Source organism: Canis lupus, chromosome 12 (assembly GCF_003254725.2).
Source record: "Canis lupus dingo isolate Sandy chromosome 12, ASM325472v2, whole genome shotgun sequence".
NCBI lineage: Eukaryota > Metazoa > Chordata > Mammalia > Carnivora > Canidae > Canis > Canis lupus.
The window spans coordinates 14,380,478-14,404,407 of record NC_064254.1 but is presented as its reverse complement, the minus strand read 5'-3'; the positions used below and the strand labels follow the sequence as shown (position 1 = coordinate 14,404,407).

General features: G+C 44.3%; 1 protein-coding gene and 1 non-coding gene across 3 annotated transcripts in view; one reads left to right on the top strand and one right to left on the bottom strand.

Moving 5' to 3' along the window:
• Positions 1 to 23,930, top strand: part of CLIC5 (chloride intracellular channel 5) — a 157,378-nt gene that overhangs the window by 45,017 nt on the left and 88,431 nt on the right. Inside the window, exon 1 of one of the 2 annotated variants that reach the window (XM_025418933.3) lies at positions 11,351 to 11,751. The exons of the other annotated variant lie outside the window; for it this stretch is intronic. Within the exon in view, the coding sequence (XP_025274718.1) occupies positions 11,689 to 11,751 (63 nt within the window). The 5' untranslated portion in view covers positions 11,351 to 11,688. Of the gene's footprint in view, positions 1 to 11,350; positions 11,752 to 23,930 lie in introns of those variants that run through there. 2 annotated transcript variants of the gene reach the window in all.
• On the bottom strand, positions 8,321 to 8,427 carry LOC112641893 (U6 spliceosomal RNA). Its single transcript, XR_003124879.1, has one exon. It is a non-coding gene; the product is annotated as a U6 spliceosomal RNA (small nuclear RNA).

The window sequence follows — 23,930 nt, the reverse complement described above, 5'->3', positions numbered from 1 at the left end:
TTCCCTCTGCCTCCATGGTGATGGAGCTTCAGTGGCATGAGGATCACGAGGTAACTTATCAAATAAATAAATAAATAAATAAATAAATAAATAAATAAATAAATAAAAACAAAAAAAACGAGGTAACTTATCAAAAGTAGTAGGTTTCCTGGCCCCATCCTCAGACTCAGGGTTTGTAGGAGGGGCCCAGAGAGATGCATTTTTTAAAGCTTGCTCAGGGATTCTGGTTCAGACTGTCCTAGGAAACTCCTCTGGCCTCAGACCCTTTTGGAATGCTGGCCTTTGTGCTATCAATTGCCTTCTTCTGCGATGCCCTTTTAAAATGTAGATATGACTGCAGTCTGAGTCACTAAGTTCCTCTCTGTGGGCAGATGTGAGGAAGACTGCAGTAGAAGGGTCTTAGTACCCTGCTTATTGAAGGGACAAGGGGGAAAGTGAAGACCTGCTATTGTGAGAGTTTTGGTAAGGGATGAGAGTTCTGAATCCAGGGACGGGTCCAAAGAAAAGGGAATTGGCTTCCCAAAGGCAAATGTGGTTGATTTCACATAGCCCAGGGGAGCACTAAGAGGGCTATGCACAGTCTAGCTGACTATGGATTAATTAGAAAAGACACTTCTTGAAAAACAAACAAACCAAAAACCCAATGTATGAAGTAAAAGTTGTAAAAAGCAAAAATTGAAACATTCTCCCTCTTAATCTCACTATTTTGAAATAACCATTATTTATACTTTATGTGCAGCCTTCCAGGCAATATATACCATAACATTCTATATATTTTACAAGACATGAGATAAATTCATGCACTTTTCCATAATTTATTTTCTCTTTCATTTAACAATATATCCTGACATCTTTCCATGTCACTATATATATATTCTTTTCTCAATATCCTTCATTATATGGATGCACCAAATGTACCCAATCAATCTGCTGATGGATATTTAGTTCACTTCTAGTTTTCTATTTCAAACAATGATGCAATAAACACCTTTGAACATATACCCTTTGTTTCCTTAGGAGTTTCCTATCAATGGGCTTGTTGAGTCTTCACATGACCCTATGTCTTCAAATATGATAGATAACTGATTTCCAAAGGTTGTACCAATGTACACTCACCACTCATATTGCATATTTACCTAATTTTTCACATAAGTCTTTAAAAATTTTTATCAATTAAATAAGTGAGAAATCTTCCATTGGTGCAATATGTTTTATAGCTAAGTGGTGTGCTTTTTCATATACTTATTAGTCCCTGAGATCCTGCAACTAGTGGTTCATACCTTTTATCTAGGAGTCAAGGCTCATTTTTGTGTTTTCCCACACTTATTTTCTTATTTTCACTATGGCATCTGTTGATAAACAGCAAATAGTCATGGGTGGCAGAGAGCAAATCCCATGGAGAAGGGGATAAGCAAGGGAGTCATTTTCCACTTAATCAAGATATCAGAACCAATAACTTATTAAAAAGCACTGCTTTTATTATTTAGTATGTAAACTTTAAGAATTAGAGCAGCATGTTATATTCTGCAAAGCACAGTGCTGGGAATAAAATAAAATCTTAAGTTATAAAAAAAAATCTTAGGTTATTTACAAAGAAATGAGTGCATGTGGACAGATAGATCTAGACACATACCATATGCTGGCTGTGTGCTGGGCACAGAGAAACACACATAAGAAACACCAGTCCTGCTTTCAAAAATTTAGATTTGTTGGAGCTGTGGATGTGTAAAGTGATGATTACAGTCCAAGAAGTGATTAATGGAGGGATGAGTAGATGTCTTCTGTCCTTGAAGATCTTAGCTCTAGAAGGCAACAGATTCATAAACAACTTCAATGTAGTGGCACAAGAGTAGAGGTTTGCATAAGGTGTTATGGAAGCATTAGCATTTTTTGTTCATTTGTTTGGGGTTTTTTTGAGAGAGAGGAGTGGGGCTGGAGAGGGGCAGAGAGAGAATCTTAAGCAGACTCCATGCCTAGCATGGAGCTTGACGCTCAATCTCAAAAAGTTGAGATCATGACCTGAGCTGAAATCAAAAGTTGGAGGCTTGATGATTGAGTCATCCAGGCACCCCAGGATGCAGTTTCCTTTTTTTTTTTTTTTTAATTTTTATTTATTTATGATAGTCACAGAGAGAGAGGCAGAGACACAGGAGGAGGGAGAAGCAGGCTCCATGCACCGGGAGCCTGACGTGGGACCCGATCCCGGGTCTCCAGGATCACGCCCTGGGCCAAAGACAGGCGCTAAACCGCTGCGCCACCCAGGGATCCCTGCAGTTTCCTTTTTAAAGTGCATCACTGTGCTGTTGACCCATGTCCACCTTAAAATAGCCTTTTAAGATCTTTTTTTGGTCATATGGACCATCTCTTACCCATAGCCCTCTATTCCATGCAGGTTCTAACTGTTGTGGATATAAACCTCCAGCTGCAAACATTAAAAAACCCAACTCAAGATGGTTTGAGCCAAAAGGGGATTTTAGTGACCCTCAGGACAGGAGACTCTAGGGTATTAATTTTTAGGTACCAAGGGATCTAGTCACTCAAATACTACATCAGAACTTGGGCTTTCTTTTTTTTAATAATAAATTTATTTTTTATTGGTGTTCAATTTGCCAACATACAGAATAACACCCAGTGCTCATCCTGTCAAGTGCCCCCCTCAGTGCCCCGTCACCCATTCACCCCCACCCCCGCCCTCCTCCCCTTCCACCACTCCCAGTTTGTTTCCCAGAGTTAGGAGTCTTCATGTTCTGTCTCCCTTTCTGATATTTCGTACCCATTTCTTCTCCCTTCCCTTCTATTCCCTTTCACTATTATTTATATTCCCCAAATGAATGAGAACATATAATGTTTCTCCATCTCTTGGTCCTTGTTTTCTCTCTGTTGGCTTTACTCTTAATTATACTCTGTTTTAGTGGTGGCAAGACCATGCAAGCAGCTCCAAGACCATGTTGTAGTTTCTCTGTAAGTCCAGCAGAAGGAAAAATTGTCTCTTAAGCACATTTCTGACAAAAGCCCCAAATCAGAGCAAAGTCTGACCTCTTTTTATCACATGATAATGAGGATTCATATTGTATCTTCTAAGAGTTACATAGAAACAGCCTCAACTAACTTTATCACCTGGTGGAGATAATCACAGTTTTAAAGAAAATGATTCTTTGCCAACTAGATCATAAATGTCATGAACTCAGCATTACATAGTTTGCTTTGCAAGTCTATTAGAAGACATGACTTTTTCATTTTAAAAATGGAACATTGGCTCCAAGTTGATCATGTGCCCATTTTGAACCAATCAATGTCTCAGAGGGATTCAGTGCTCCCTTTGGCCAACATGAGTCACCTGCCCACCCCAAAGCTCCACTCGAACCTAATGGGCTGTGAACGGAACAGTGTAGATTCCAGGAAGGTGCAGGGGTCCCTTAACAAAAGTGCAAATGGATTCTGGTTGTCAATCATTGTAACAACTCTTCGCTTTTCCTTTCAGAATTCTAATCTGTTTGGTCATTATGGGCATTTCCCCAATTCCCTCAACTCATTCTTCATTCTCCTCCCACCCATGGACAAGCTGACTCTCCCTTCCCAAAATTCCTTATCTTTCTTCTCCCCCAGGCAGGGTCCTTCTTAACACCATGCACTGTTTTGAATTATTAAAGGCTCTCTCTGGTCAATTGGCAAGATGGGCCTGTTGGCTAAAAGAAAATTAGATGTGTGCATAAAAATAATATGGATCAACAGCTTTTTGGGAATTTTGTTATACATGTATTTATTTTGAATCCTGTCCAAGACTTTTAAAAATATATTTGTGTAATAGTTGTATTTTAATGTGATCTTGCTGTGACTAAAGTATGAACTTTGCCATTAAGTGAGACAATTACCAGAGCAGTAAATCCTGCCAAAAATTCATGGTGCTGCAACAGAACATGACCTCAGATCACTTTTTTCTGGTTGCTTGTCTACCATTGGTTTCCCTTTCTCTAGAGGCTAGGTATTTTTTAAATTTTTCGTGTGCCACATTTTGGTGCCACTTTTTTTTTTTTCAGTTCTTCTCTGGTGTCTCTTAGGTTAAGCAGAGTAAAGGAGGATTCCAGAATTCCCAGATTCACCCATGCCTTATCCAAGACCAGTCATTCACTGATTCCAATCCAATAAACAATTTTTAAGTCTCTATCATCATCCCAGCCTCTTCCAAACTCATCCTACTTCTCACACACTGGAAAGCACGGTGGTTAAAAAGATAGGCTTTCGCGATGGACAGACCTGAGTCAGAATACCAGCTGTGTTATTTATAATTATCTGTGTGACCTTGGACAAGTTACTTAACATTTTTAAGTCTCTGCTTCCTTATTAGTGAAATGGGACTGATGGTACCTGTCTCATGGGGTTATTACAGTGATGAAGTGAGCTTATGAGAGATTCAGAGCTTCCGGCACATGGTGGGCTGTTAGTAAATGTTAACCATGATTATTATTACATAAATATTTCTCATGTCTTACTTCAAAATTATTAGAATCTTTTTAAAAGCCCCACACTATAATGTCCATTTCACTGATGTCAAACTTTGAGTAAAATAAGGACAGAATCCTTAGTCAGGGAGGACTCTGAATAAAACAGCTGCCAGTTATTCATTAATTCATCCCACCAACAATTATTTTTTGAACATGTACACTGTACTAGGATTACGAATAGTTTGTTTATAAGTGGTTTTTTGGATGTTGTTGTTTATAAATCTATAGCAGGGAACCCTTACGTTCTGAGGGTCATGCGAAAGAGACATATAATTGGATACATGTCCTCAAGGAGCTTTCACTCACATGGAAAAGACAAAATGCAATCTATGATTGTTTAGCAGCAGGAAGTGATATGCACAATGCATGCACGTTCTCGGAGGGTTCTAGAATGAACACAAGCAGCACTCCTCCAAAACACTGGTGGAAAGAATGAGCAATGAGTGAATCAGTGGGTGAGGGATGGTTGTTGACAAGGACTCAGGGCTTGGCTTCAGTCCAGCCCACTCCCAGGCATCTCCCTGGGAGACTGGAGGCAGACTGCTGTGGGGACCAGGATTGATGGTAACCTTAGGCATGCCCAAGGGCACAATAGTTTATAAAGGAATAGATAGAGCTAGCAACCCACCCTAATCCTCTTCACAGCCCAACCTGTGACTTCATGTGGGTATAATGGCTTTAGGACTCTCCTCCCCTTGTCTACACCCAACCTGGTCCTCCCACAGAGACACTGTGTAACTTCTGCAGCTGTCATCAAATCCTGCTGGTCCCTTCAGCTTGAACCTCAAGCCCTTGGGATTGTCTGTGAGAGCCTCTGTAAAGAGTGTAAGAGTGGGACAATCTAATTCTCTTAGAAATAGCTGCTACCCTGGGCAGAGTGAAGGGGTTCAACTAAATATCATTAGGTACATAAAAGTTGGAGCTTGTATCTAATGATGTGCTTATACTCTGGTACTGGACAACGTGAACATTTCTAACAACAACAAAAAAAATCTCCCTAAAAGGATCATCATTATTTCATAATAAATGTCCTTTTATCACATACACACACGCTCTCTCAGTCTACATATGCTTATTTTGTTGTTTTATTTTTTATTTCAATGAAGGTTTGTTCTACGTTATTGATTGACTATAGTTAGAAATACTAGGTCTCATAAAATGTTCGTTTTATATATCTGAAGTCAATGGTAAGATGAGATCTGATATTAAGGATTTGAAAAGAAGAATGTGAGGAAAGGGGATAAAAAAATAAAATCTAATGGCTTCACATTTTTTTGAAGTTTTTAAGAGTCTTGATCCTTTGAAAAATTTATATACAGATAATTCTCATTTTGGGTGTAGAGTCCTGTATGTTTTAATCTATAACCCCCACCACAAACAAGATACAGAATAGTTGGATCACCTGAACTAATTCCCTATGCTACTCCTTTGTAGTCTCATTCCCCTGCCAATCCCAACACCCTGCAGCCACTAATGTGCTGTCCATTGCTATAATTTTGCAGACATTCCCAGAATGTCATATAAATGGAATCATTCAGTATGTAATCTTCTGAGATTGGCTTCTTTCACTTCTTATACTGCAGTTGAGATTCATCCATGTTTTGTTCTTATTCATTTTGTTTTATTGCTAAGTGCTCTATCATTGTATGGATGTACCACAATTCTTGAATCATTTAGCTATTGAGGGACATTTACGTTGTTTCCAGTTTGTGTCAATTATGAATTATGCTGCTATGAACATTCATGTACAGGTTTTTGTGAGAACCTGTTTTCATTGCTCTATCCTAGGGAACACTTGGGAGACGCTGGCCACCTGAGAGATGACATGTGGGTCTTACGGTTAGCGTATATGTGACTTTATATGGAATTACCAAACAGTTTTGTCAGAATGGCCGTACAGCTTTGCATCCTCACTGACAACGTATGGGAGTTTCAGATACTCTGCATCCTTGCTACCACCTGGGGTTATCATTCATGTATTATTGTCACCATTCTAGTAGGTATACTATGTTATAATTTTATTTGTATTTCTCTACTCAGTGATGATGCTGATCATCTTTTGATGTGCTGATTTGCCAATTGGCATGTCTCCTTTGATGAAATGTCTGTTCAGATTTTTGCTAATTTTTAATTGAGTTGTTTGTTTTCTTATTTTTGAGCTGTAAAAATCCTTTACAAATTCTGGATGCAGGTTCATGATTTCCTCCTCTACTTAATTTTGAAAGAGATTGTATAGAATTGGTATTATTTCTTTCTTAAAGATTTGGTTGACTTCATAATGAGGATCTCTGGGCTTGGAGGTATTTTTGAGTAGGGAGGATATTCCACTATGAATTCAATATCTTTAGTGTACATGGGGCTGTTCATTTTATCTCTTCCTTCTCGAATGAGTTTTGTTAGTTTGCCTTTCAAGATTTGGTTCTTTTCTTTCAAGTCTTTAATTTGCATGCAGAGAGTCGCCTATATTATTCCATTATCATCCTTTTATGACTGAATTTTGTAGTGCTAGCCCATCTTTTGTACCTGAAACTGATAAATAATATATAACTTCTCTCTTTTTCTCTTCAAAACTCTAGCTAGAATTTTTATCAATTTTATTGGTCTTTTACAAGAATTAGCTTCTGGTTTCATTGGTTTTCTACATTGTTTTATCTTGTTTCAGTTTCATTAGTTTTTTTTTTTTCCCTTATATTTATTATTTTATGCCTTCCTGCTTTCGGTTTTGCTGGTTTCTTAAGGTACAAGCTTACATTTGAGACCACGATTTCCTTCTAAAAAGAACATTTCAGACATAAATTTCTTTCTAGGTGCTACGTTAGCTACATCCTGTAAATTTTGATACACTGTATGCTCATTTACATTCAGGTCAAAATATTTTCCAATGATCTTTGAGACGTCTTTATTGACCAACAAATTTCTTAAAGTGAATTGCTTAATTTCCAAATATTTAGAGATTTTCCAGAAACATTTTTTATTGATGTAATAGATTCTATTATGGGCAGAGAATGTATTTTGTATTGTTTCATTCTTTTAAATGTAACCCTTGCTTTGTGACCCAGAATTTGATTTATTTCGGTGACTATTTCATATGTACTTGAGAATAATGTGTATTCCATTGTTATTTAGATGGGATAGTCTACAAAAGTTCATTAGGCCAAATTGGTTGGTAGTATTACTTAGGCCTTTTTTATTCTTACTGATTTTGTTGTTGTTGTTGTTGTCTATCTGTGCTATCAATTACTAAGAGAAAAGTTTTGAAAAAAAAAAGTTTTATAGTCTCCAACTATAACTGTGATTTGTCTCTTTCTACTTTCAATTCTGTCAGCTTTGCTTCATGTATTTTGAGGCTCTGGTATTAGGTATGCTATATCTTTTTTTAAAAAGAATTTATTTATTTATTTATTTACTTACTTACTTATTTTGGAGAGAGACAGAGAGAGAGAGCATGAGCAAGGAAAAGGGCAGAGGGGGAAAATATGCCATTTTATAGTAAGTTTTATGTTTGCTCTCTTTTTTCCCCCTGTCAAATCTATTAGATTATTTGAAGATTTCTTCCCATTACATTTTAATATATCTATTGGATTTTTTTTTGTATCTCCTTTATAACTTTTCTACTTGTTGCTTTCAGAGTGGTTACAACACACATACGTAACTTTCCTTAATCTGCTTATGGTTCATAGTTTGCCACTTCAAGTGAAGTATAGAAACCCTACCACTATGTAAATCTCTTTACCTCCACCCTTTATGTCTTATCATGGAATCCGAATATATTTAAAACCCCATAAGACATTTTATAATTTTTGCTTTGCACAGTCATACACAAGTATAGATATTACACAGATTTGCTTGTCATCCTTTCACTGGGGCCATGCTAATATTCTCTGTATTGTTCTAATTTTAGTATATGTGCAGCCAAAGTGAGCACTAAATAGGTTTTTGAAGTCCTTTGCTGGTAAATGTTTATCCAAAACTTGCACCAACTTTGTGAAACTATGATTATTAATAGTACAGTCTATGAAAAAAAATAGTACAGTCTATGTATGATCAAGGAGGTGTTTTTCTCTGGACAATGCTATAATTGACTCTAACCAATTATGATGTGACATTAAAGGGTACAAAATGAAGACTATTTATCCTGAACTAAAGTAGAGTGTGGAATTGAAAACTAGAAATATGCACAAAAATATTTTATCGTTGAAACTGCCTTTTTTTTTTTTCAACATGAACATTTATTATATCAAAACTACTGGTCGTCTGAAGGGATGTCCAAATGGAAGATATTATCTAAAAATTAAAAGGCAACTGGTCTGTTTTCAATAAGCAGTAGATATTTGGAGAAGATGAAATAGAAGCCAACTCTGCTACGTTTGGAATTAAGGAGAGTGGAGGTCATACCAGACATTGTTTAGATCATAGCCAAGAAAATGATCACACATGTAAAGCATCTTTCATCTAAAAATAAATAACCCTCAGAGGCATTTTATGCATATAATTTTATTTACCTCTGCCACATTGCTATTGCAAATACTGTCCAGAGTCCAGAGTGGGGAAGCGATGAGCACTCAGTAAAGGTATCAGCCACCCTCTGTACCCTTGTCCTTCCCGGAGATGCAGTCACTGGCTCTGAAGGTACAGCTGTGAAGGTGACTGTTTCTCTAAAGGCTTTGGTGATGTAAGACTGAAACCAAGGAGGAGGGGAGAGGGATGAAACCTCCCTTTGACTGAGCTGTTGCGTACTGTGAGGGTTACAAAGTTGGGTTTGATGACTGTTTCTTCAGTGAGAAAAGCATTTGGACTTGGACTTTATGGAGAAACAGCCTGCCATAAAGGGCAGTTAGGATACCTTGCCATCTTCTCCGCCTGTTAGATGCCCACCTATTCAGGAAGGTTCAGCCCAAGTGCCTTCTGCTTTACGAGGCCTTTCCCTCTACCCACTCCAACTGTGGTGAAGAATCTGTCTACAGGCTGATTTATGTAGCTCTTGCATCTGCCCAATTCATGTGACAGGCTTCATCTTCTTTCCATGTGACTATAATCTGGAAATGGATCTTAATCTCTGTTCAGACCAGGACAGTGTCATTGTTTCTTCAAAGTGACTTACCCAGTGTGTACTAAGATAGGGAGAGGCAGTTAGCAGAGGAGCTGAGAGCACAGGCTCAATCTTCCTGTGTTTAAATCCACCACTTTCTAGCTGGGTGACTAGAGACAAGTTACTTAAATACTTTAAGCCTCTGTTACACTGGGATAATAACACTATTTTTTAAAAGATTTTATTTAATTATTCATGACAGACACAGAAAGAGGCAGAGACAGAGGCAGAGGGAGAAGCAGACTGCCTGCAGGGAGACTGATGAAGGACTCAAACTTAGGACCCTGGGATCAGGATCTGAGCTGAAGGCAGACGCTCAATCACTGAGCCACCCAGGCCTCATAACACTATTTGTAAAGACTCAACAAGTGAAGATGGTAGAGTGCTGAGCATTTTTGTCTGGTACATAATAAGTACTGTTACCTGTTTTTCTTATTGACTAATTTATTTTCTTACAAAGCTGGGAAATACATACATATTTGAGAGCAAGGCAAGCCAGAGCACAAACAGGATTAGCTAAAGAGAAGGCAGAGAAAACAAACAACAACTGACCAGATTTCAGATGTAAAAGATTTTGTACCTATTTTTAAAAGAAATGAAAGATGGGAATGCAAATTGGTACAACCACTCTGGAAAACCATCTGGCAATATTTATTCAAGAAGAACATTCTCATACTCGATAACTTATAAATTCCACTTGTAAGTATATACCCAAGAGAAAAGTGTCTATGTATCACCGAAGGATGTTTGATAGGATGCTCATAGCAGCAGTATCCATGGCAGTAGTTAACTATGCAAATGTCCATCCACTGAAAAATGGATACATAAATCGGGGCCACGAAAATGGATGATTTACAACTACACACAACAGAATGGATGAATCTCACAAGTGTCATGGTGAGCAAAAGAAGCCAGACATCAAGGAGTATACAGCGCCTCTATTCTAAGATTCCTGGCAAAACTAACTTGTGTTGTCACAACTCAGGATAATGGTTACTCTGGTGGAAGAGGGAGACGGGGGGAGGGGGAGGAAGAGAAGTGAGACCCGGAGAAGCTTCTGGAGTATAGTTAAGACTCTATTTCTTCATCTGGTGCTGCCTGCATGGATGGCTTCAGGTCATTGGACGCTCATGACATGTGCATTTTTCCGTATGCGTATCACACTTCACTACAAAACACAGAACCGAAATAAGAATAGGAAAGGAAAGAAGAGAAAAAGGGAAAGAAAGGGAAGACAAAGCAAGCGCCGAAGATGAGGGAGCCACGGGTCCTTGGCTCCGGCCGCCCCTGACCAGGCTGGCTCACCCTGCACCTCACGCACCGGCCCTGCCCATCCCCTACTCCGTTTGCCCAGCGCGAGGGGGGCTGGTACTCGGGGTCCTTGCTTTCGGGGCCCCCTCCCCTCGGCTCCTCCCCACTCTGAGCTCGGCGGGGCAGGCAGGGGCTCCCGGGGGGGGGGGGGTGACGGGGGTAGCGGCGCAGCGCGGAGGAGCTAACGCATCACGAATGAAACCCAAGACCTAAAGCCATCTTTCCTCTCCTCTCGTCCACCTCGCCGGGCCTCCTGCTCCCGCCCTTTACCTTTCCCAGAAGGTCCCCCGGCCCGGGTGGTGGTGCCAGCCAGGCTCCGCGGCGCCCGGGGTCCTGCGGGGCGGGGGCGCGGGCCGGGGCAGAGGCCGCGCTCGCGGGGTGCCCCTCCCGCCCCGCCCCGCCCTGACCCCGCCCCGCGGCCTCGGGCTATTTTGGGCGCGTTGGCGGCGACGCGGGGATCGCTGACAGGCGCGGATCCTGTGACACCTCCCTGCAGCGCGGCACTTGTTGCTCCGGGGACCGGCTGCCGGCCCTCGGCCCCCGTCCCCTCTGACTTCCCCTCCGTTGCATGTGATCTCTCCGGACACCCATCTGGATCGCTCAGACACCGCCGTCCCCGGCTTGAGAAACTGATTTGAAAATAATAATAATAATCATCATCATCATCAGCAGCAGCAGCAGCAGCGCGGCTCTCCAGGAGGACCAAGCCCGCAGAGCAGGAGCGCAGAGCGCGGCGGGCCCCGGGCGCCCCCCCGGCCCGGGACGCTGGCCCCGGGCGCCGACGGCATGACGGACTCGGCGACAGCTAACGGGGACGACAGGGACCCCGAGATCGAACTCTTCGTGAAGGTAGGTGGGCGTCCCGGCGCCCGCTGCACCTGTCGCGCCTGCAGTCGGGCTCCCGGCGGCGGCGCGGGCTCACGTGGCAGCCCCGACAGAGCTGGGACGCCGGAGCCTCCCCAGGGAGCGCGGCTCAGCCTCGGCGCTCCCTCGGGTGGCCTTGCTGCAAGCCAGAGAGCAGAGCCTCGCTTCGGGGCTCCCCGGGGTCGGGCAGTCAGGTGCAACCTGGCAGGTGGCGGTCTTCCTGGAGAGTCGGCGGGCTGAGACCAGGAGCATCACCGGTGCGGCCCCGGAGCCCTGCCCGGTGGGATCTGGGCTGGTCCTAAAGGGCGTCTCGAGGTATGGGGAGACGGCAGGAACGTGGCGGGACCCGAGAACCTTTCTTCTAAAACTGGGGGGGGGGGGGGGGCGGAGGGGGGAGGAGACGGGGGAGGGAAGGGAGGGAAGGGAAGCCAAGGACACCTTACGGAGATATTATTTTGCCAATTATCCTTGGCAAAATAAAAATGACATCTCTGCAAACGTCCTCCCTCGCTCCTGCCCAGAGCTACTTCAGAAGGAAAAGCAGGAGGAAACAAAGGTGTTTCTTGCTTGGTGACCGACCTGCAAAGCAGAAAAACAAACGCTCCTTCGCCGGCATTACTATTATTGCCACAATCAGGATTCCGCAGGGCAGTGTAAGGAAGTGCGGAGGGTCTGGCACTAGGGAAAACCGCAGGTCACACCGGGACGGGATGGGACGGAGCACAGGGAACCCCCGGGGGCAGCGATCCGCCGTCAGAACGGCTGCGCTTCATTTGCAAGCTGTGGGAGGGAAGGGATGGAGGCCGGGAGGCGCTGGTGCTGTGCTGGAAGAAAGAAGCATTTGATCAGTGCTCGCCGTGGCCGACGCGCCGCAGGAGCCGGGAAACCTGAGGCGCCCGCGGGCCGGTGGCCTCCGCCTCCCGGGCGGTGCAGAAAGCGCTGCCAGGACGCGGGGGAGGGGAGTCCGCGGGCCGCCTGCGCGCTGGGACTTTCGCGAACCGGGAAAATACCCTCGGTCTGCGGTTGCCCTGGAAATGCGCAGGTAACTGAGAAGGGGAGACGCCTTGGTGCCCTTCGAGAGGTCTCCCAGCCGAATTTAAAAGGCGCAGGTGTTCCCTGCAATGGGAAAGATGTTATTTGGGGGCAAAGCACCCTGATTTCCAAGCTAATTAAACAGAGAGATTGTCACAAGAAAGTGTAAGATCTGCATAAACCTTGGTAACAACCTTTTGGTCTTTGGTATCTTTGGATGCCAAAAAAAAAAAAAAAAAAAAAAGACCCCAACGGGTTGTGACTTACTTTACACTTGGTAAGTGGTCTGTCCCAGCTGACCCAGCCTACCACAAAAGTCTGTTACATTATCTTTGACGGGGTGTTTCCTTCTTTGGGTTTATTTTTCAAAATTATCTGTAGAAATTACATCTGTCGTTTAGTGACATTTGCTTTGCTAAGCTTATTTCTTGTCTCCCCTCAGTTGGTTTCTGGGGCCGCTCTGGGCAGGAATACCAGGTCTTCTGGGAGACCCAAGGAATGATGAAAGAGGTCGTGTCCCCTTCAGAGCTTGGCAGTGTCGGACCAAGGGCCGGGAACGGGAGCCCTGGACCTTGGCGTCCAGGTCTGTGTCCCAGGGAATCAGCGGCGAGGGCTTTAACAAAGCGATGAGTCTCCCTGCCTGCCCTCCTTGAAGAAAGCTATTCTAGGACTTTCTCAGATTTCCTGGGAGCAGGTAGTTTCATAGTGTCAAGTTCCTGAAAGCTATTTGAAACACAAATTGACTCTTTAGAAAGCCAAAGAAGCCCTTTGCCCCACTAGTAGGTACAGAGACCAATTCTAGCTGGACCTTTGGAACTTCATGGTGGCGGCTTTGAAGGTTTGTTCCATTTATATAAAAAGCTCACTGGGCAGCCCCCAGGACCCCCAAGAATTCAAAAATGCCTATGTTGTTATTTGTTTTGTCCCTGAAGGAAAGGGATCCATGAGAACCGGGAGGCCCTCATGATTAGCTCAAAACCCAGATTGATGGTGGAACCAAAAATTCAGAATGGAAAGCCCTTGATTTTACCCCCTCTTTTTTTTTGAAATTCTAGGTCGTTGGTATCATTTACAGGGACCAGCAAGGGCTGAAAATGATTGTGAAGTAGAGATCCTGGCCAGGTTGTGAATGGTTTCATTTTAGGGAAACAATGTCCTGATCTACAAAATCAGGTATTCTAAAGTTGAACAATCTCTCAGCTTTATGATTCCCATGAGAAAGGCCTTTCTCTTGGGGGTGTTTAGGGTGCTTTCTGCAGGGCAGGGTGGGTTGGTTTCTAGGAAGCCTCTGGGGCAGGTTGGACCCCACCCAGAGCCACGATGTAGATGTATGATCGTCATCTTCAACACTTCCTTGAAGAGACCTCCCCTTCACACAATCTGTACCCTGGGTGTGTGCCATTCAAAACCTGGGTCACCCAGGGAGTTTCAAGGATTTGGGATTCTATCCCACATCAACTGATTATCATAATCTGTTAACTATTACTGCTGCCGCCAATAATAATAATAATAATAATAATAATAATAATAATAATAAATGGCAACATTTTAGAATTTATGAAGCATATTCAACGACCTTCTCTTGTTGGATCCTCAGCATCCCTGTTTCTAAGCCTTGGCTCACTCATGTGAAAAATGAAGGAAACAAATAAATGTGACTCACAGGAAGCTTATGAGAGTTCCTGCTGTCAGAGCACTCAGTGAACCAGGGTTTACTCTCTGCGTAACAACCTAGGGAAGTGAGCATGATGATGCCACCTGTTTGATGGCTGAACAACGCCCGTGCTCAGAAGTACATTGTGAATAATATTCAGATCCAGTCCTCCAATGTTGTAGTTTTTTTTTTAATTTTTATTTATTTATAATAGTCACACAGAGAGAGAGAGAGAGAGGCAGAGACACAGGCAGAGGGAGAAGCAGGCTCCATGCACCGGGAGCCCGACGTGGGACTCGATCCCGGGTCTCCAGGATTGCGCCCTGGGCCAAAGGCAGGTGCTAAACCGCTGCGCCATCCAGGGATCCCCAATGTTGTAGTTTGGACTCTGAATTTCTTACTCTTACTTTTCCAAATACCTATATGTCAGGCCTTATAGCTTCTTTTGCTGAATTGGGCTCTCGCGTGTCAACCAAGATGACAATTCATTGATAGCTTACTAATCCATTCTAATGTGGTCATCGAATGCTGCCAAGATGCCTGCTCTCCTTGCTCTGTACTCCTTCCTTCCAGGGAGCATTCTAGTAGTGACATCTAGGAGATCTTTTCCCCCCACATTTTTAGTTTCTTCATCACCAGTAAGAAAGGTTTGAGTAAATCAGCTCTGAGCTAATATTTCATAGATGCCTCATGGGCCGGGGAGAGGTTTAGAGGCCCGGAGCATGAGTTGGAGACTTGTCTCTGCCTAATCAGCTCATGACTGAACAAATTACATAAGTTCTATGGTTATAAATAACCATAATGATATTATGGTGATCATATCATTTATTGCTCAGACTAGGACATTTGGTTTGAGAGTGAAATGGGGTGCTATGAATATTTGGGCTAGGACAACAGGTGTCACCAAGAGCTGGTTGGGGGCAAATCAGGATGTGTGGCCACCCTAGTTATGAAAATGCTGCCACCACTAACTTTCTCTGAAGATTCCACAGGAGCAAATAGGTGAAAGTACTTTGTAAATGAAAATGGTTATAAGCACATAGATGTAAAATAATGATATGAATTCTATGGCAGATAAAAACCTTTCCTGATCTGCAGGCCCCTGATATGCCTTAGGGAACAAAAGCCTGGCTCCTTCCTCACTTGCAGGGCTATTTCGAGAATAAATGAGATCATACACAGCTTGGACTTTGATTGTAAGGGGAAGAAAACAGGTTAGAGAATTGACAGTGTCAGCCAGTGTGGTTTATAGGAAGAAGAACGAGTGAGGAAGTAAAAGCAAAACAGAAAGTGATTTGGCAAAACAAATACAGGATGTGCTGAGTACGTTAGATCAAGACATTCCTCCCATCTCTACTGACTCCTTGATACCCAGTCCCATCCTTGACCCAAGAAGTAGAACACCACCCAAGTGCTTAGACCAATTTGCTACAAATGTCTCTTGGTGCCAGGGGTGTGAATTTCAATAGAAACTAGCAGTTCTCAGCTTCCTCTACATATTCAAACTGTTTGGGGAGCCTTAAGAGTACTACCCCCTGGTCAGTTGCGTGGAACTCTTTGCAGGGGGGAACCAGAATCAGTATTCTTACCCCCACCCTCAGGTGACGCCCGGGGGCAGCTCAGGCAGAGAGCCACTGAATCCTGCTCAGAGGCAGGTCTGACTGCAGGTCTGACTGCCACAGCTGAAAGAGGTAGCCTTACTAGAGGGGATTAATGTCCAGAATTTCTACCAGCTTCAGAGCATCGAGATCAAGAGTGTTGTTGATAGAGCGCTTGTGCGCAATCTGTGCTCAGTTAACAGATGCTGATGGACTATAAAGCCTTATCCGCGGGACTCCAGAACAATCCGTGCATGGGTTGGTCTGGTCGAATAACCATCAATTCAGCGTGGGGGAAATAAAACGGAGTCCTGCTGATTGTTGGATGGAAACAACTAGTTGTTTTATTTGTTGAGTGATCCGGAAGGCTCTGACGGTGGTGCAGAGCACAAATCAAGTCATGATGACCGATAGTATAATCCTCTGACTTCCAGAACAGACAGGATGAAATCTGGTGGCATTCCCTTTCAGATCCCAGCTGCCCACTGGCTGCCTGGTCACCTTGGGTACCTCACCTAAGCATGGGATCTTTCGGTTTTGATGTTCCCTTCACATTAAGCAACTGTTTTTCCTTTCCACTACTCCAGGTTTGGGTCTGCAGCCAGTAATCTAATACACAAATTCATCTGCCCTGCTACGTGTGTGAATGCATCTTTCCCTGGTAGCACATCCATGGGGGTGCTAGTGTTGAAGGTCAGCTGGTATATGCGTCCAGGTCCTGTGGCAGGTGGTGGGAGTAAGGGCTACGGGCTCACAGATACTGAAGTCCACCTTTAGTGCTGTCAGCTTCTGCCTCCTGGGTGACCTATGTTGTCTCCCCAGGTTGCCTTTCTCCATCCAGGGCAAAGACTCCATCTATTTAGGCGGTCAGGTAAAAACGTTCTCATCTAAATTCCTTTTGAGTTGGCAGGTACTGGACCCATGTTAGTGGCAGCAGAAGGTGCAGTGGCGGAGGGCTGGCTTTGGGCATCAGGCTGTGGGTTTCCGGCTGTGTGGGCTAGAACAGGCTGCCATGGCTCTCAGTGCCACAGTTTTCTTATCAGTGTGGTATTGATGATGATAAGACATAGTTCATGGAGTTGGTGTGAGCACTGAATAATCTGTTGCAAAAAGGTAGCTTCTTTTGCAGACCCGTTGCAGCCTAGTGAGAAGCCAAGCCCGTGAGCTCCCCTTGCCTTGGCGCGTCCAAGAAGTCACAGACTCAGTCCGGTCCCTGCTTTGTCGCTGGAGCAGGACACAGACCACTGGGAGCTGGAGCAGTGTGTAAATATCACTGGATCTGATTGCTTGTGTGAAGCTGCTGCTTTGTGAGCTGGAGGCCCCCAGAGGCCACGGTCTGAGGCAGTGTGGTTGGCCTGGCCGCAGAGGGTGTGTGGTGAGCCTGACCAGTGGTTGGGCTCCTTGAGCTCAAGGGAAGTTGATTCTTCCTGTCAGTTGGTCCTTCAACCCAGGGAGCTCTCCCATGGCTTTGGGGGCTGGGCCAGGATGCATCAAACCAGTAGGGGGCTGCACTGGCCCTTACCTTGCATCCCCGGAGATGTTACTTTAGGGGCTTCATTCCCTTTCTTGTCACTGAGCTCTGGGCAGGACTTCACAAGCTTACCTTAAAGCGTCTTAAAACCTTAACCTGTAGATGAGAAAGAAGGCTCTAGAGTCTACTTCCTTTGGTTCCAGGAGGATCCTTCCCTCCCAGCAACCTTCTAGCTCTGCATAGCCATAGTTGCTCTTATAGAAAATATACACATGTATTTACTGGTCTATGCAAACAACCTAGTAGACCCTCAATAGATGGTATTAAAAAAAAAGCTGTTATCCAGGAGACATCCTCATCTGTCTTTGTCATTAGGGCTGGAGGACTATAAATCGTGAAGAGGCAAAGTGGAAGCATGGCTTTCCTGAAGATGTGGGTCAGTAATAACAAGGTTCTTTCTACCTGGAGCATCCTAGATCTGAAGCTGCTTGCATTCTGAGGGGTCAGCTCTACCTGCCGGGGCCATTTGTCTTCCAGGTCCCTGAGTGAGAATCTACTTTGGAAACACATATATGTAGTCAAGGAGTATTTTAGTTCTGAGATGTGAAATCCTTTAAGGATAAATAAGATAGCCTGTTGTCAGAAATGAAATGAGTCCTTCCTAGGAAAAAGAAATGGAGTTGTAACTTCTAGAAGCACCCTCAAAAGCTCTGCAAGGATGGGAAAATTCTTTGTATACTATTTGTTGTTGCACTCATGGTGTACAATGGCGAGGCCAATGGTGCTCAGCTTTGGAGTGTGAAAAAGTCACAGCAAAGCTGCTTTACATAGGCTTGCTCGGGCCCTTTCTACAGATATTCATTTTTAGGAGGATTTAGATAAGGCCCAGGCATCTGTATCCTTATGAAGCTACCCCTGGGTGATTCCAGGATTCATCAAAGACTGAGAACCAGGAGCCCAGATCATGAATATTTAAATAGGGCTAAACAAATAGTGGGGCATCCCAAGGGCAACGTGAAGTCCAGCCCCTGCTTGAAGCATGCATTTTATAGGGTGGACGAGCCTGAGGCAAGAAAGCTTATTAGGATGAATCATCCTGAATTGACCACAAATAAACCAGAAAAGAGAGGAAAGGAAAGCACTTGACCTTTCTTTCATAACTTGCTTTTATTCCTTTGTAACATCATCGCACTAAAACATTGGAGTGACAAGTAATTTTAGAAGCTAGGTATGCAGGCGGCATTAATAAGGTAAAGAACTTTCAGAGTAAAGGGATAGAAAACAATGAGTCGATCAGTCAACCAGTCAGACAATTATCAAACATGTTTATGAAGCCACCTATTCTGTGCCAGGCTCGGTGAAAACTGATGAAGGGGACTGGAGAGCGAGGATGGTGGGGGTGCCCACGGTCTTGAGCTTTTGGCTAAAGGAGCAAAACTTCAAGCAAGCATGAGCGACAGGGAATGAAATGAGAGGTGTGAGTGTAAGGACCAATATGGCCCAAAGAGCTTTCCGGTGTAATTTGAAGGGAGGTGGGACCTGCGTTGTGCTTGGAAAAATGATCAGGATTCACAGAATGGCAACTATGTCAGGTTCAGCAACAGTATGAGGTAAGGATATTCAGGGACCAGGGGAGGAGATTGGCATAGATTGGCTGAGGAGAATGGCATATGGAAGGGTACAGTTGGAAATAAGATAGGAAAAAAAAAGAATGGGAAGGATCATGAATGGCAGATAAATGATTTTTGCTCCCTCATAAGTAAATGGCACATAACCAGAAGTTTCTACACAGAGTAAGACCTTGATTTTGGTCCCTGTCTGGAAAGGTTCACCTGCTGTATTGCATGATGTGGTGGGCATGGTGGGTGAGCTGCTCTGTTTCTGCTGTTGCTCTCATGCCTGTATTCACTGTGACCATGTCAGGAGGGGAGATTTGAGGCAGAGGCCATGAGGAGGATTCTCCAGTGTTCCTTGTGAGGTGGCCATAATGAGCTCAAAGTAGGAGGGGGATGCTGTGGAAGGGAGATACGAATGCAAAATAGGGCACAGGCCTTGAAAGAAAAGTGTAGATATATGAGGGATGCCAGAGCTTCAGATTGAGTGGTATTGTGGTAAATTCACCTCCCAAGAGACTGGTTTCCATGTTTCGGATGGTGAATGGACTGAGTACAGATAAACTAATTGGGCTTGAGCTTTATAGTTCCTTTTAACCCTGAAACCCTATGAATCTATGATAGAGTGGCAAGCACGGAAGTGGTTGCTAATGAGAACAATCTTCTGATGTTACAAGTGTTTTGTTTGAGGTGACGGCAGGTCAATCAAGTACAGATGTCCGCCAGAGTGCTGGAAACCCCATACTCAGAATGACGGAAGACCAGGGCGCAGGGCGTGGGTTTGAAGTTCTGCTCAGAGCTTGGGTTGAAGGAATAAGTTGCTGGAGGAGGAGGGAGCATGAAGGAGTGAGGAGATAAGGACTGTGCTCGGGAAATGCCCATTTGAGGGAGAGGAATGAGGCACAGGAGAATCTGGCGAAGCTGAAGAAGAAGCAGAGACTGAGGGAAATAAATTTAATGTCCTGGACGAAGGGAACTATGGGAATGATGGCTGAGAGGCAGGAGATGTCAGAGTGTCCCGGAAGAACTCGATTCTGTGCAGCTGTGGCAAAGAGAGCATGAAGAGAAGCCAGAAGGTGACAGAAATATAAATTAGGGTTGGATCATGAGGCACTTCTGAGGGCAGGTCAAGAGATTTGGACGCTTATTTACGATGTATTGGATTGCATGCCGTACCACCTGCTTGTGGGGCAGTCATATTTTTAAAGAGAGGAAAGTGCTTAATTACCGGAAGCTGGTGTGCGTGGCCCTGTTGTATCTGAGGAGATTTGAAACAGGAGGTCTTCGCGGTGTGTCCCAGGCCACCCACAGGCTGTGTGTGTTGAAGTTCGGTGCTGGTTACTCTGCCCGCTGCGTCAACCTCTGTGGACCTTAAGATGATGTCTTCCACTTCTGTTTATCATTATTCTGTGGAAAGGAGGAAAGCAACAAGTAGCAGGCTGGAGAGATGACAACAGGGAAAGGAAGGAGGATGCATAATGAATGGAGTCCAACTGGGAGCCCATTATTTAGATTGAAGAGGAATGAAAACCATGTCCCAGTTACTATCTCTTAAAAATCCAATTTGGGAGGTTGCCATAGCAACAGATATAGTTTTCTTGATTCAGCTCGAGGCTCCTCTCTCCTAAATGCATGCCTCTGTTACCCAGTGCTGACGAGGAGCAGAGGCCCAGGGAGTAAGCAGGTAGGTATTTCACATTTTCACATTTGGGTGCTGTGGCATTTTGCAGTCACATCATAAAATTTATGATCTACAGTGTAATTTGCCTTAGAAGCTAAAGGAGTCATTTGTCTGTAGTCATTTATCACAAATGCCTCAGATTTTTCTTGTGGGGATAAAGAGTTCCCGGCCGGGCCTGACCACGGGGCTCCCTCCGGGAGAGGGGAGCCATATGGGCAAAGTTATGTGACCTCTCCTCAGTTGGGGACTTAAGGAGCATAACAGAGATCTGATCTGTTTGACAGAATATTATAAGGGACAAATAAGATAAGAAACATGAATCTCTTCTGTAAGCCAGAGTTTCACTGAGGCATTTTATTGGTCATTGTGTGCCCATCGCTGAAACAATGGCCCATCTGCTTATTCACCTGACAGCTCAGCGCAATGTTTAGTGAATGGTTTTCCCTGCTTGGGCTCCTTCCACTCTAGTCCTGCCACCCATAGGGGTGCCAGCAACTCTGCTGGCCTCTATGTTTGCCAGCACAGGAGGAGATGGAAGGTGGAGAATCACCTGGAAGGTTTGCAGGGTTTCTGTCAGGAAGTGGTCACCTGCTTTCCATAGTCCAGAACTCAAGTGTCATCTAGCAGTGTTCCTAGGAAAAGGGGGAACAGGTTAGTGAACAATAAAGTGTTCTCTACCATAGAAATGATTCATTTCCTTATTCCTCACCACCATGTTTACCTCATCACCCCCCGCCCACCGCCGTCATGGCATCCTCTCTGCAGCCTCTCTCCCCTCCTGTCAACCATGTTTGATGCCATTACTTTAATACTTGAGTACTTATCATGCCCACTCCTCTACCTGCTAGATCAAGTTCTGTTGCTTCAGCCTGATATTGAAGATACCCTAACCAGGCCAGCGTTCCCTTTCCTGACCTTCCTTCCCATGCTTCCCGAAAATGGTTCCAAATGTGTCCTTACAGTTTGTGATGCATTGGTGAATGTCTTTCCTGATTTTATCCTCACACCCAGCCCCTTTGAGGAAGAAAGAGATTTAATCTTTATCTCAGACAAGGTGCTCGCTAGGCTCTGTGTACTGTGTTGTCCTGCACAAGTGGAGGAAGAAACCTGGAGATCCTGACTCTAGAGCTGGCCAGTCCCCACCAGAACAAGGTTGCTCCACCCTGAGTGGTCCTAAGAACCACGTGGGACACTTTCTAAACTCCTGCGTAAACTCCTAAGTCAGAGTCTTTAAGGGATGAAGTCCCAGACGTCTGTAATTCACTAGTACCTGGTGATTCTGATGCATAGAATTTCCTTTATGGGAACATTGCCCATAATATCACAAGGGCCCACATGAATATCCTAGAACCCAGAGAAGTGAGTCTAATGGTGGGAACTGAAGGCCCTGTTACATGCAAACATGGGGGAGAAATTTGAGGGGGCCAATGGGGCTTCATCTCTAGCTTCTCTCGGGTCACCCCAATGAACATAGAATCCCAGTCATCTTAAATATTGGCCCATGTCTTTAAAATTCACTCCGTTCCCTATACAATTATAGAAACAGTCATTGGCATGTTTCTGGTTTTTGTTTTTGTTTTTTCCCCAGCTGCTCATCCCCATCCCTAGATCATAAGGTACTTGAAATAGAAAATGTTGGGAAAGGTATTGGGAGGATTGCAGGTGGCCAAAGGGAGATGGAGATGAAGGGAAACAGACTTGACTTTGAGAAGAGAACCCAGACCTCATTCTACAGTTCTCTTGGATGCACGGGGTCTCTCTTCAGTTTTGGGAATCAGACAGTTTGGAAGGTGAGTAGCAATAGCTGTGGCTGTGTGCTGGTCTGAATACCTTGCTTCCCTTAGCTACATCCTGTTATTACTCCCAGTTTGCAGATAAGGAGACTGCAATGCAGAGAAAGGGCATCTCCTGACCAAGGCTGCAGAACTAGGACATGGTGGGACCGGCTGCAAACCCCACCCCTGGGCGTCAGAATCTGTGCTCTCTCCATTGCCTCATTTCCCCCAGGCCCTCCCAGCTGTGTGAAGATGAAGTGTACTAAAGATAGAGTAGGATATGTGAGGATCTGTTTTTCCTAAATTCTCTGTGGGTCACATGAACAATCCAAGGTCAAGTCAGATCTCTACACTTGGGCGATTGCCAGGTAAGGGCATTAGAGCCACCTAAAGACCCACCTGTTCTCAAGTCTCCTTTCTGTTTCTCTGCTGTAGTAGCATCAACCCCTTGGTTTAAGACATGGCCCCCAATGGCCCTTTATCAAATCTAGGTGTTACCCTGAATGGGCTGCACATGGACATGGGGTCTCTAGATATCACGTTAGCTAAGATTTCTTTATCAGATCAGGTGGCAGGAAGAAGAAGATCAGCAGAAGGGGAGAGAGAGACCAGGAGTCTCTCTGCATGCTCTGAGTGCTGTGTGTTAGGTGTCTGTCAGGGCAAGGAGAGAAGGTGGTACCTGCTGTGTGATGTGGGGGTGGCTACCAAAGGCAAACTTTGTCCCCTTGCCAGTTTATCCAAGAGCTGACCATTGGCCAAAGTGCCTTAGGATTCTAGGGTCAACTTTAAAACTCGTTTTCGCAAGGCTGAAGCCCTTGACTTGAAAGAAATCCTGTGTGTATTCCAGCCAGCCCTTACTCCATAGTAAGAACATTTTTTTTAAACCTGTGTGCCAAGAATTACACTATCAAGGGCGAGGCAACTTTCATTCCAGAGTGGGAGATAAATGGCCCTTGGTGAGAATGCCTGGCTGGTTAACACTTTGGAGTGAAGGAGTACTTCCCAATGTATAACCAGACATCAGTCAAGGAGGGAAAAAGAGTGGTTATCAGGTGCACCTAGTTGATGAAGGGTGTATGACACAGGAAAAGGAGAGTCTACAAGAATCTTGAAAAGGAGGTTAGGGATGGAAGATAAAAATGTCATCCTTCCCATGGCTCGGCTCTCTGGGCTTGGTGCTGGTTTCCTTTAGTTGGGTCCAAGCAAATAAGAACAGTAACCAACTGTTCATCTGAAGTCACAGATGAGCTGGAGCCTTTCCTTGTGGCTGGCTGTTTTTCTACAAGGGACTTTGCGTGCCATCATCTCATTATTGCTATACCTAAAGATCACATATGTTA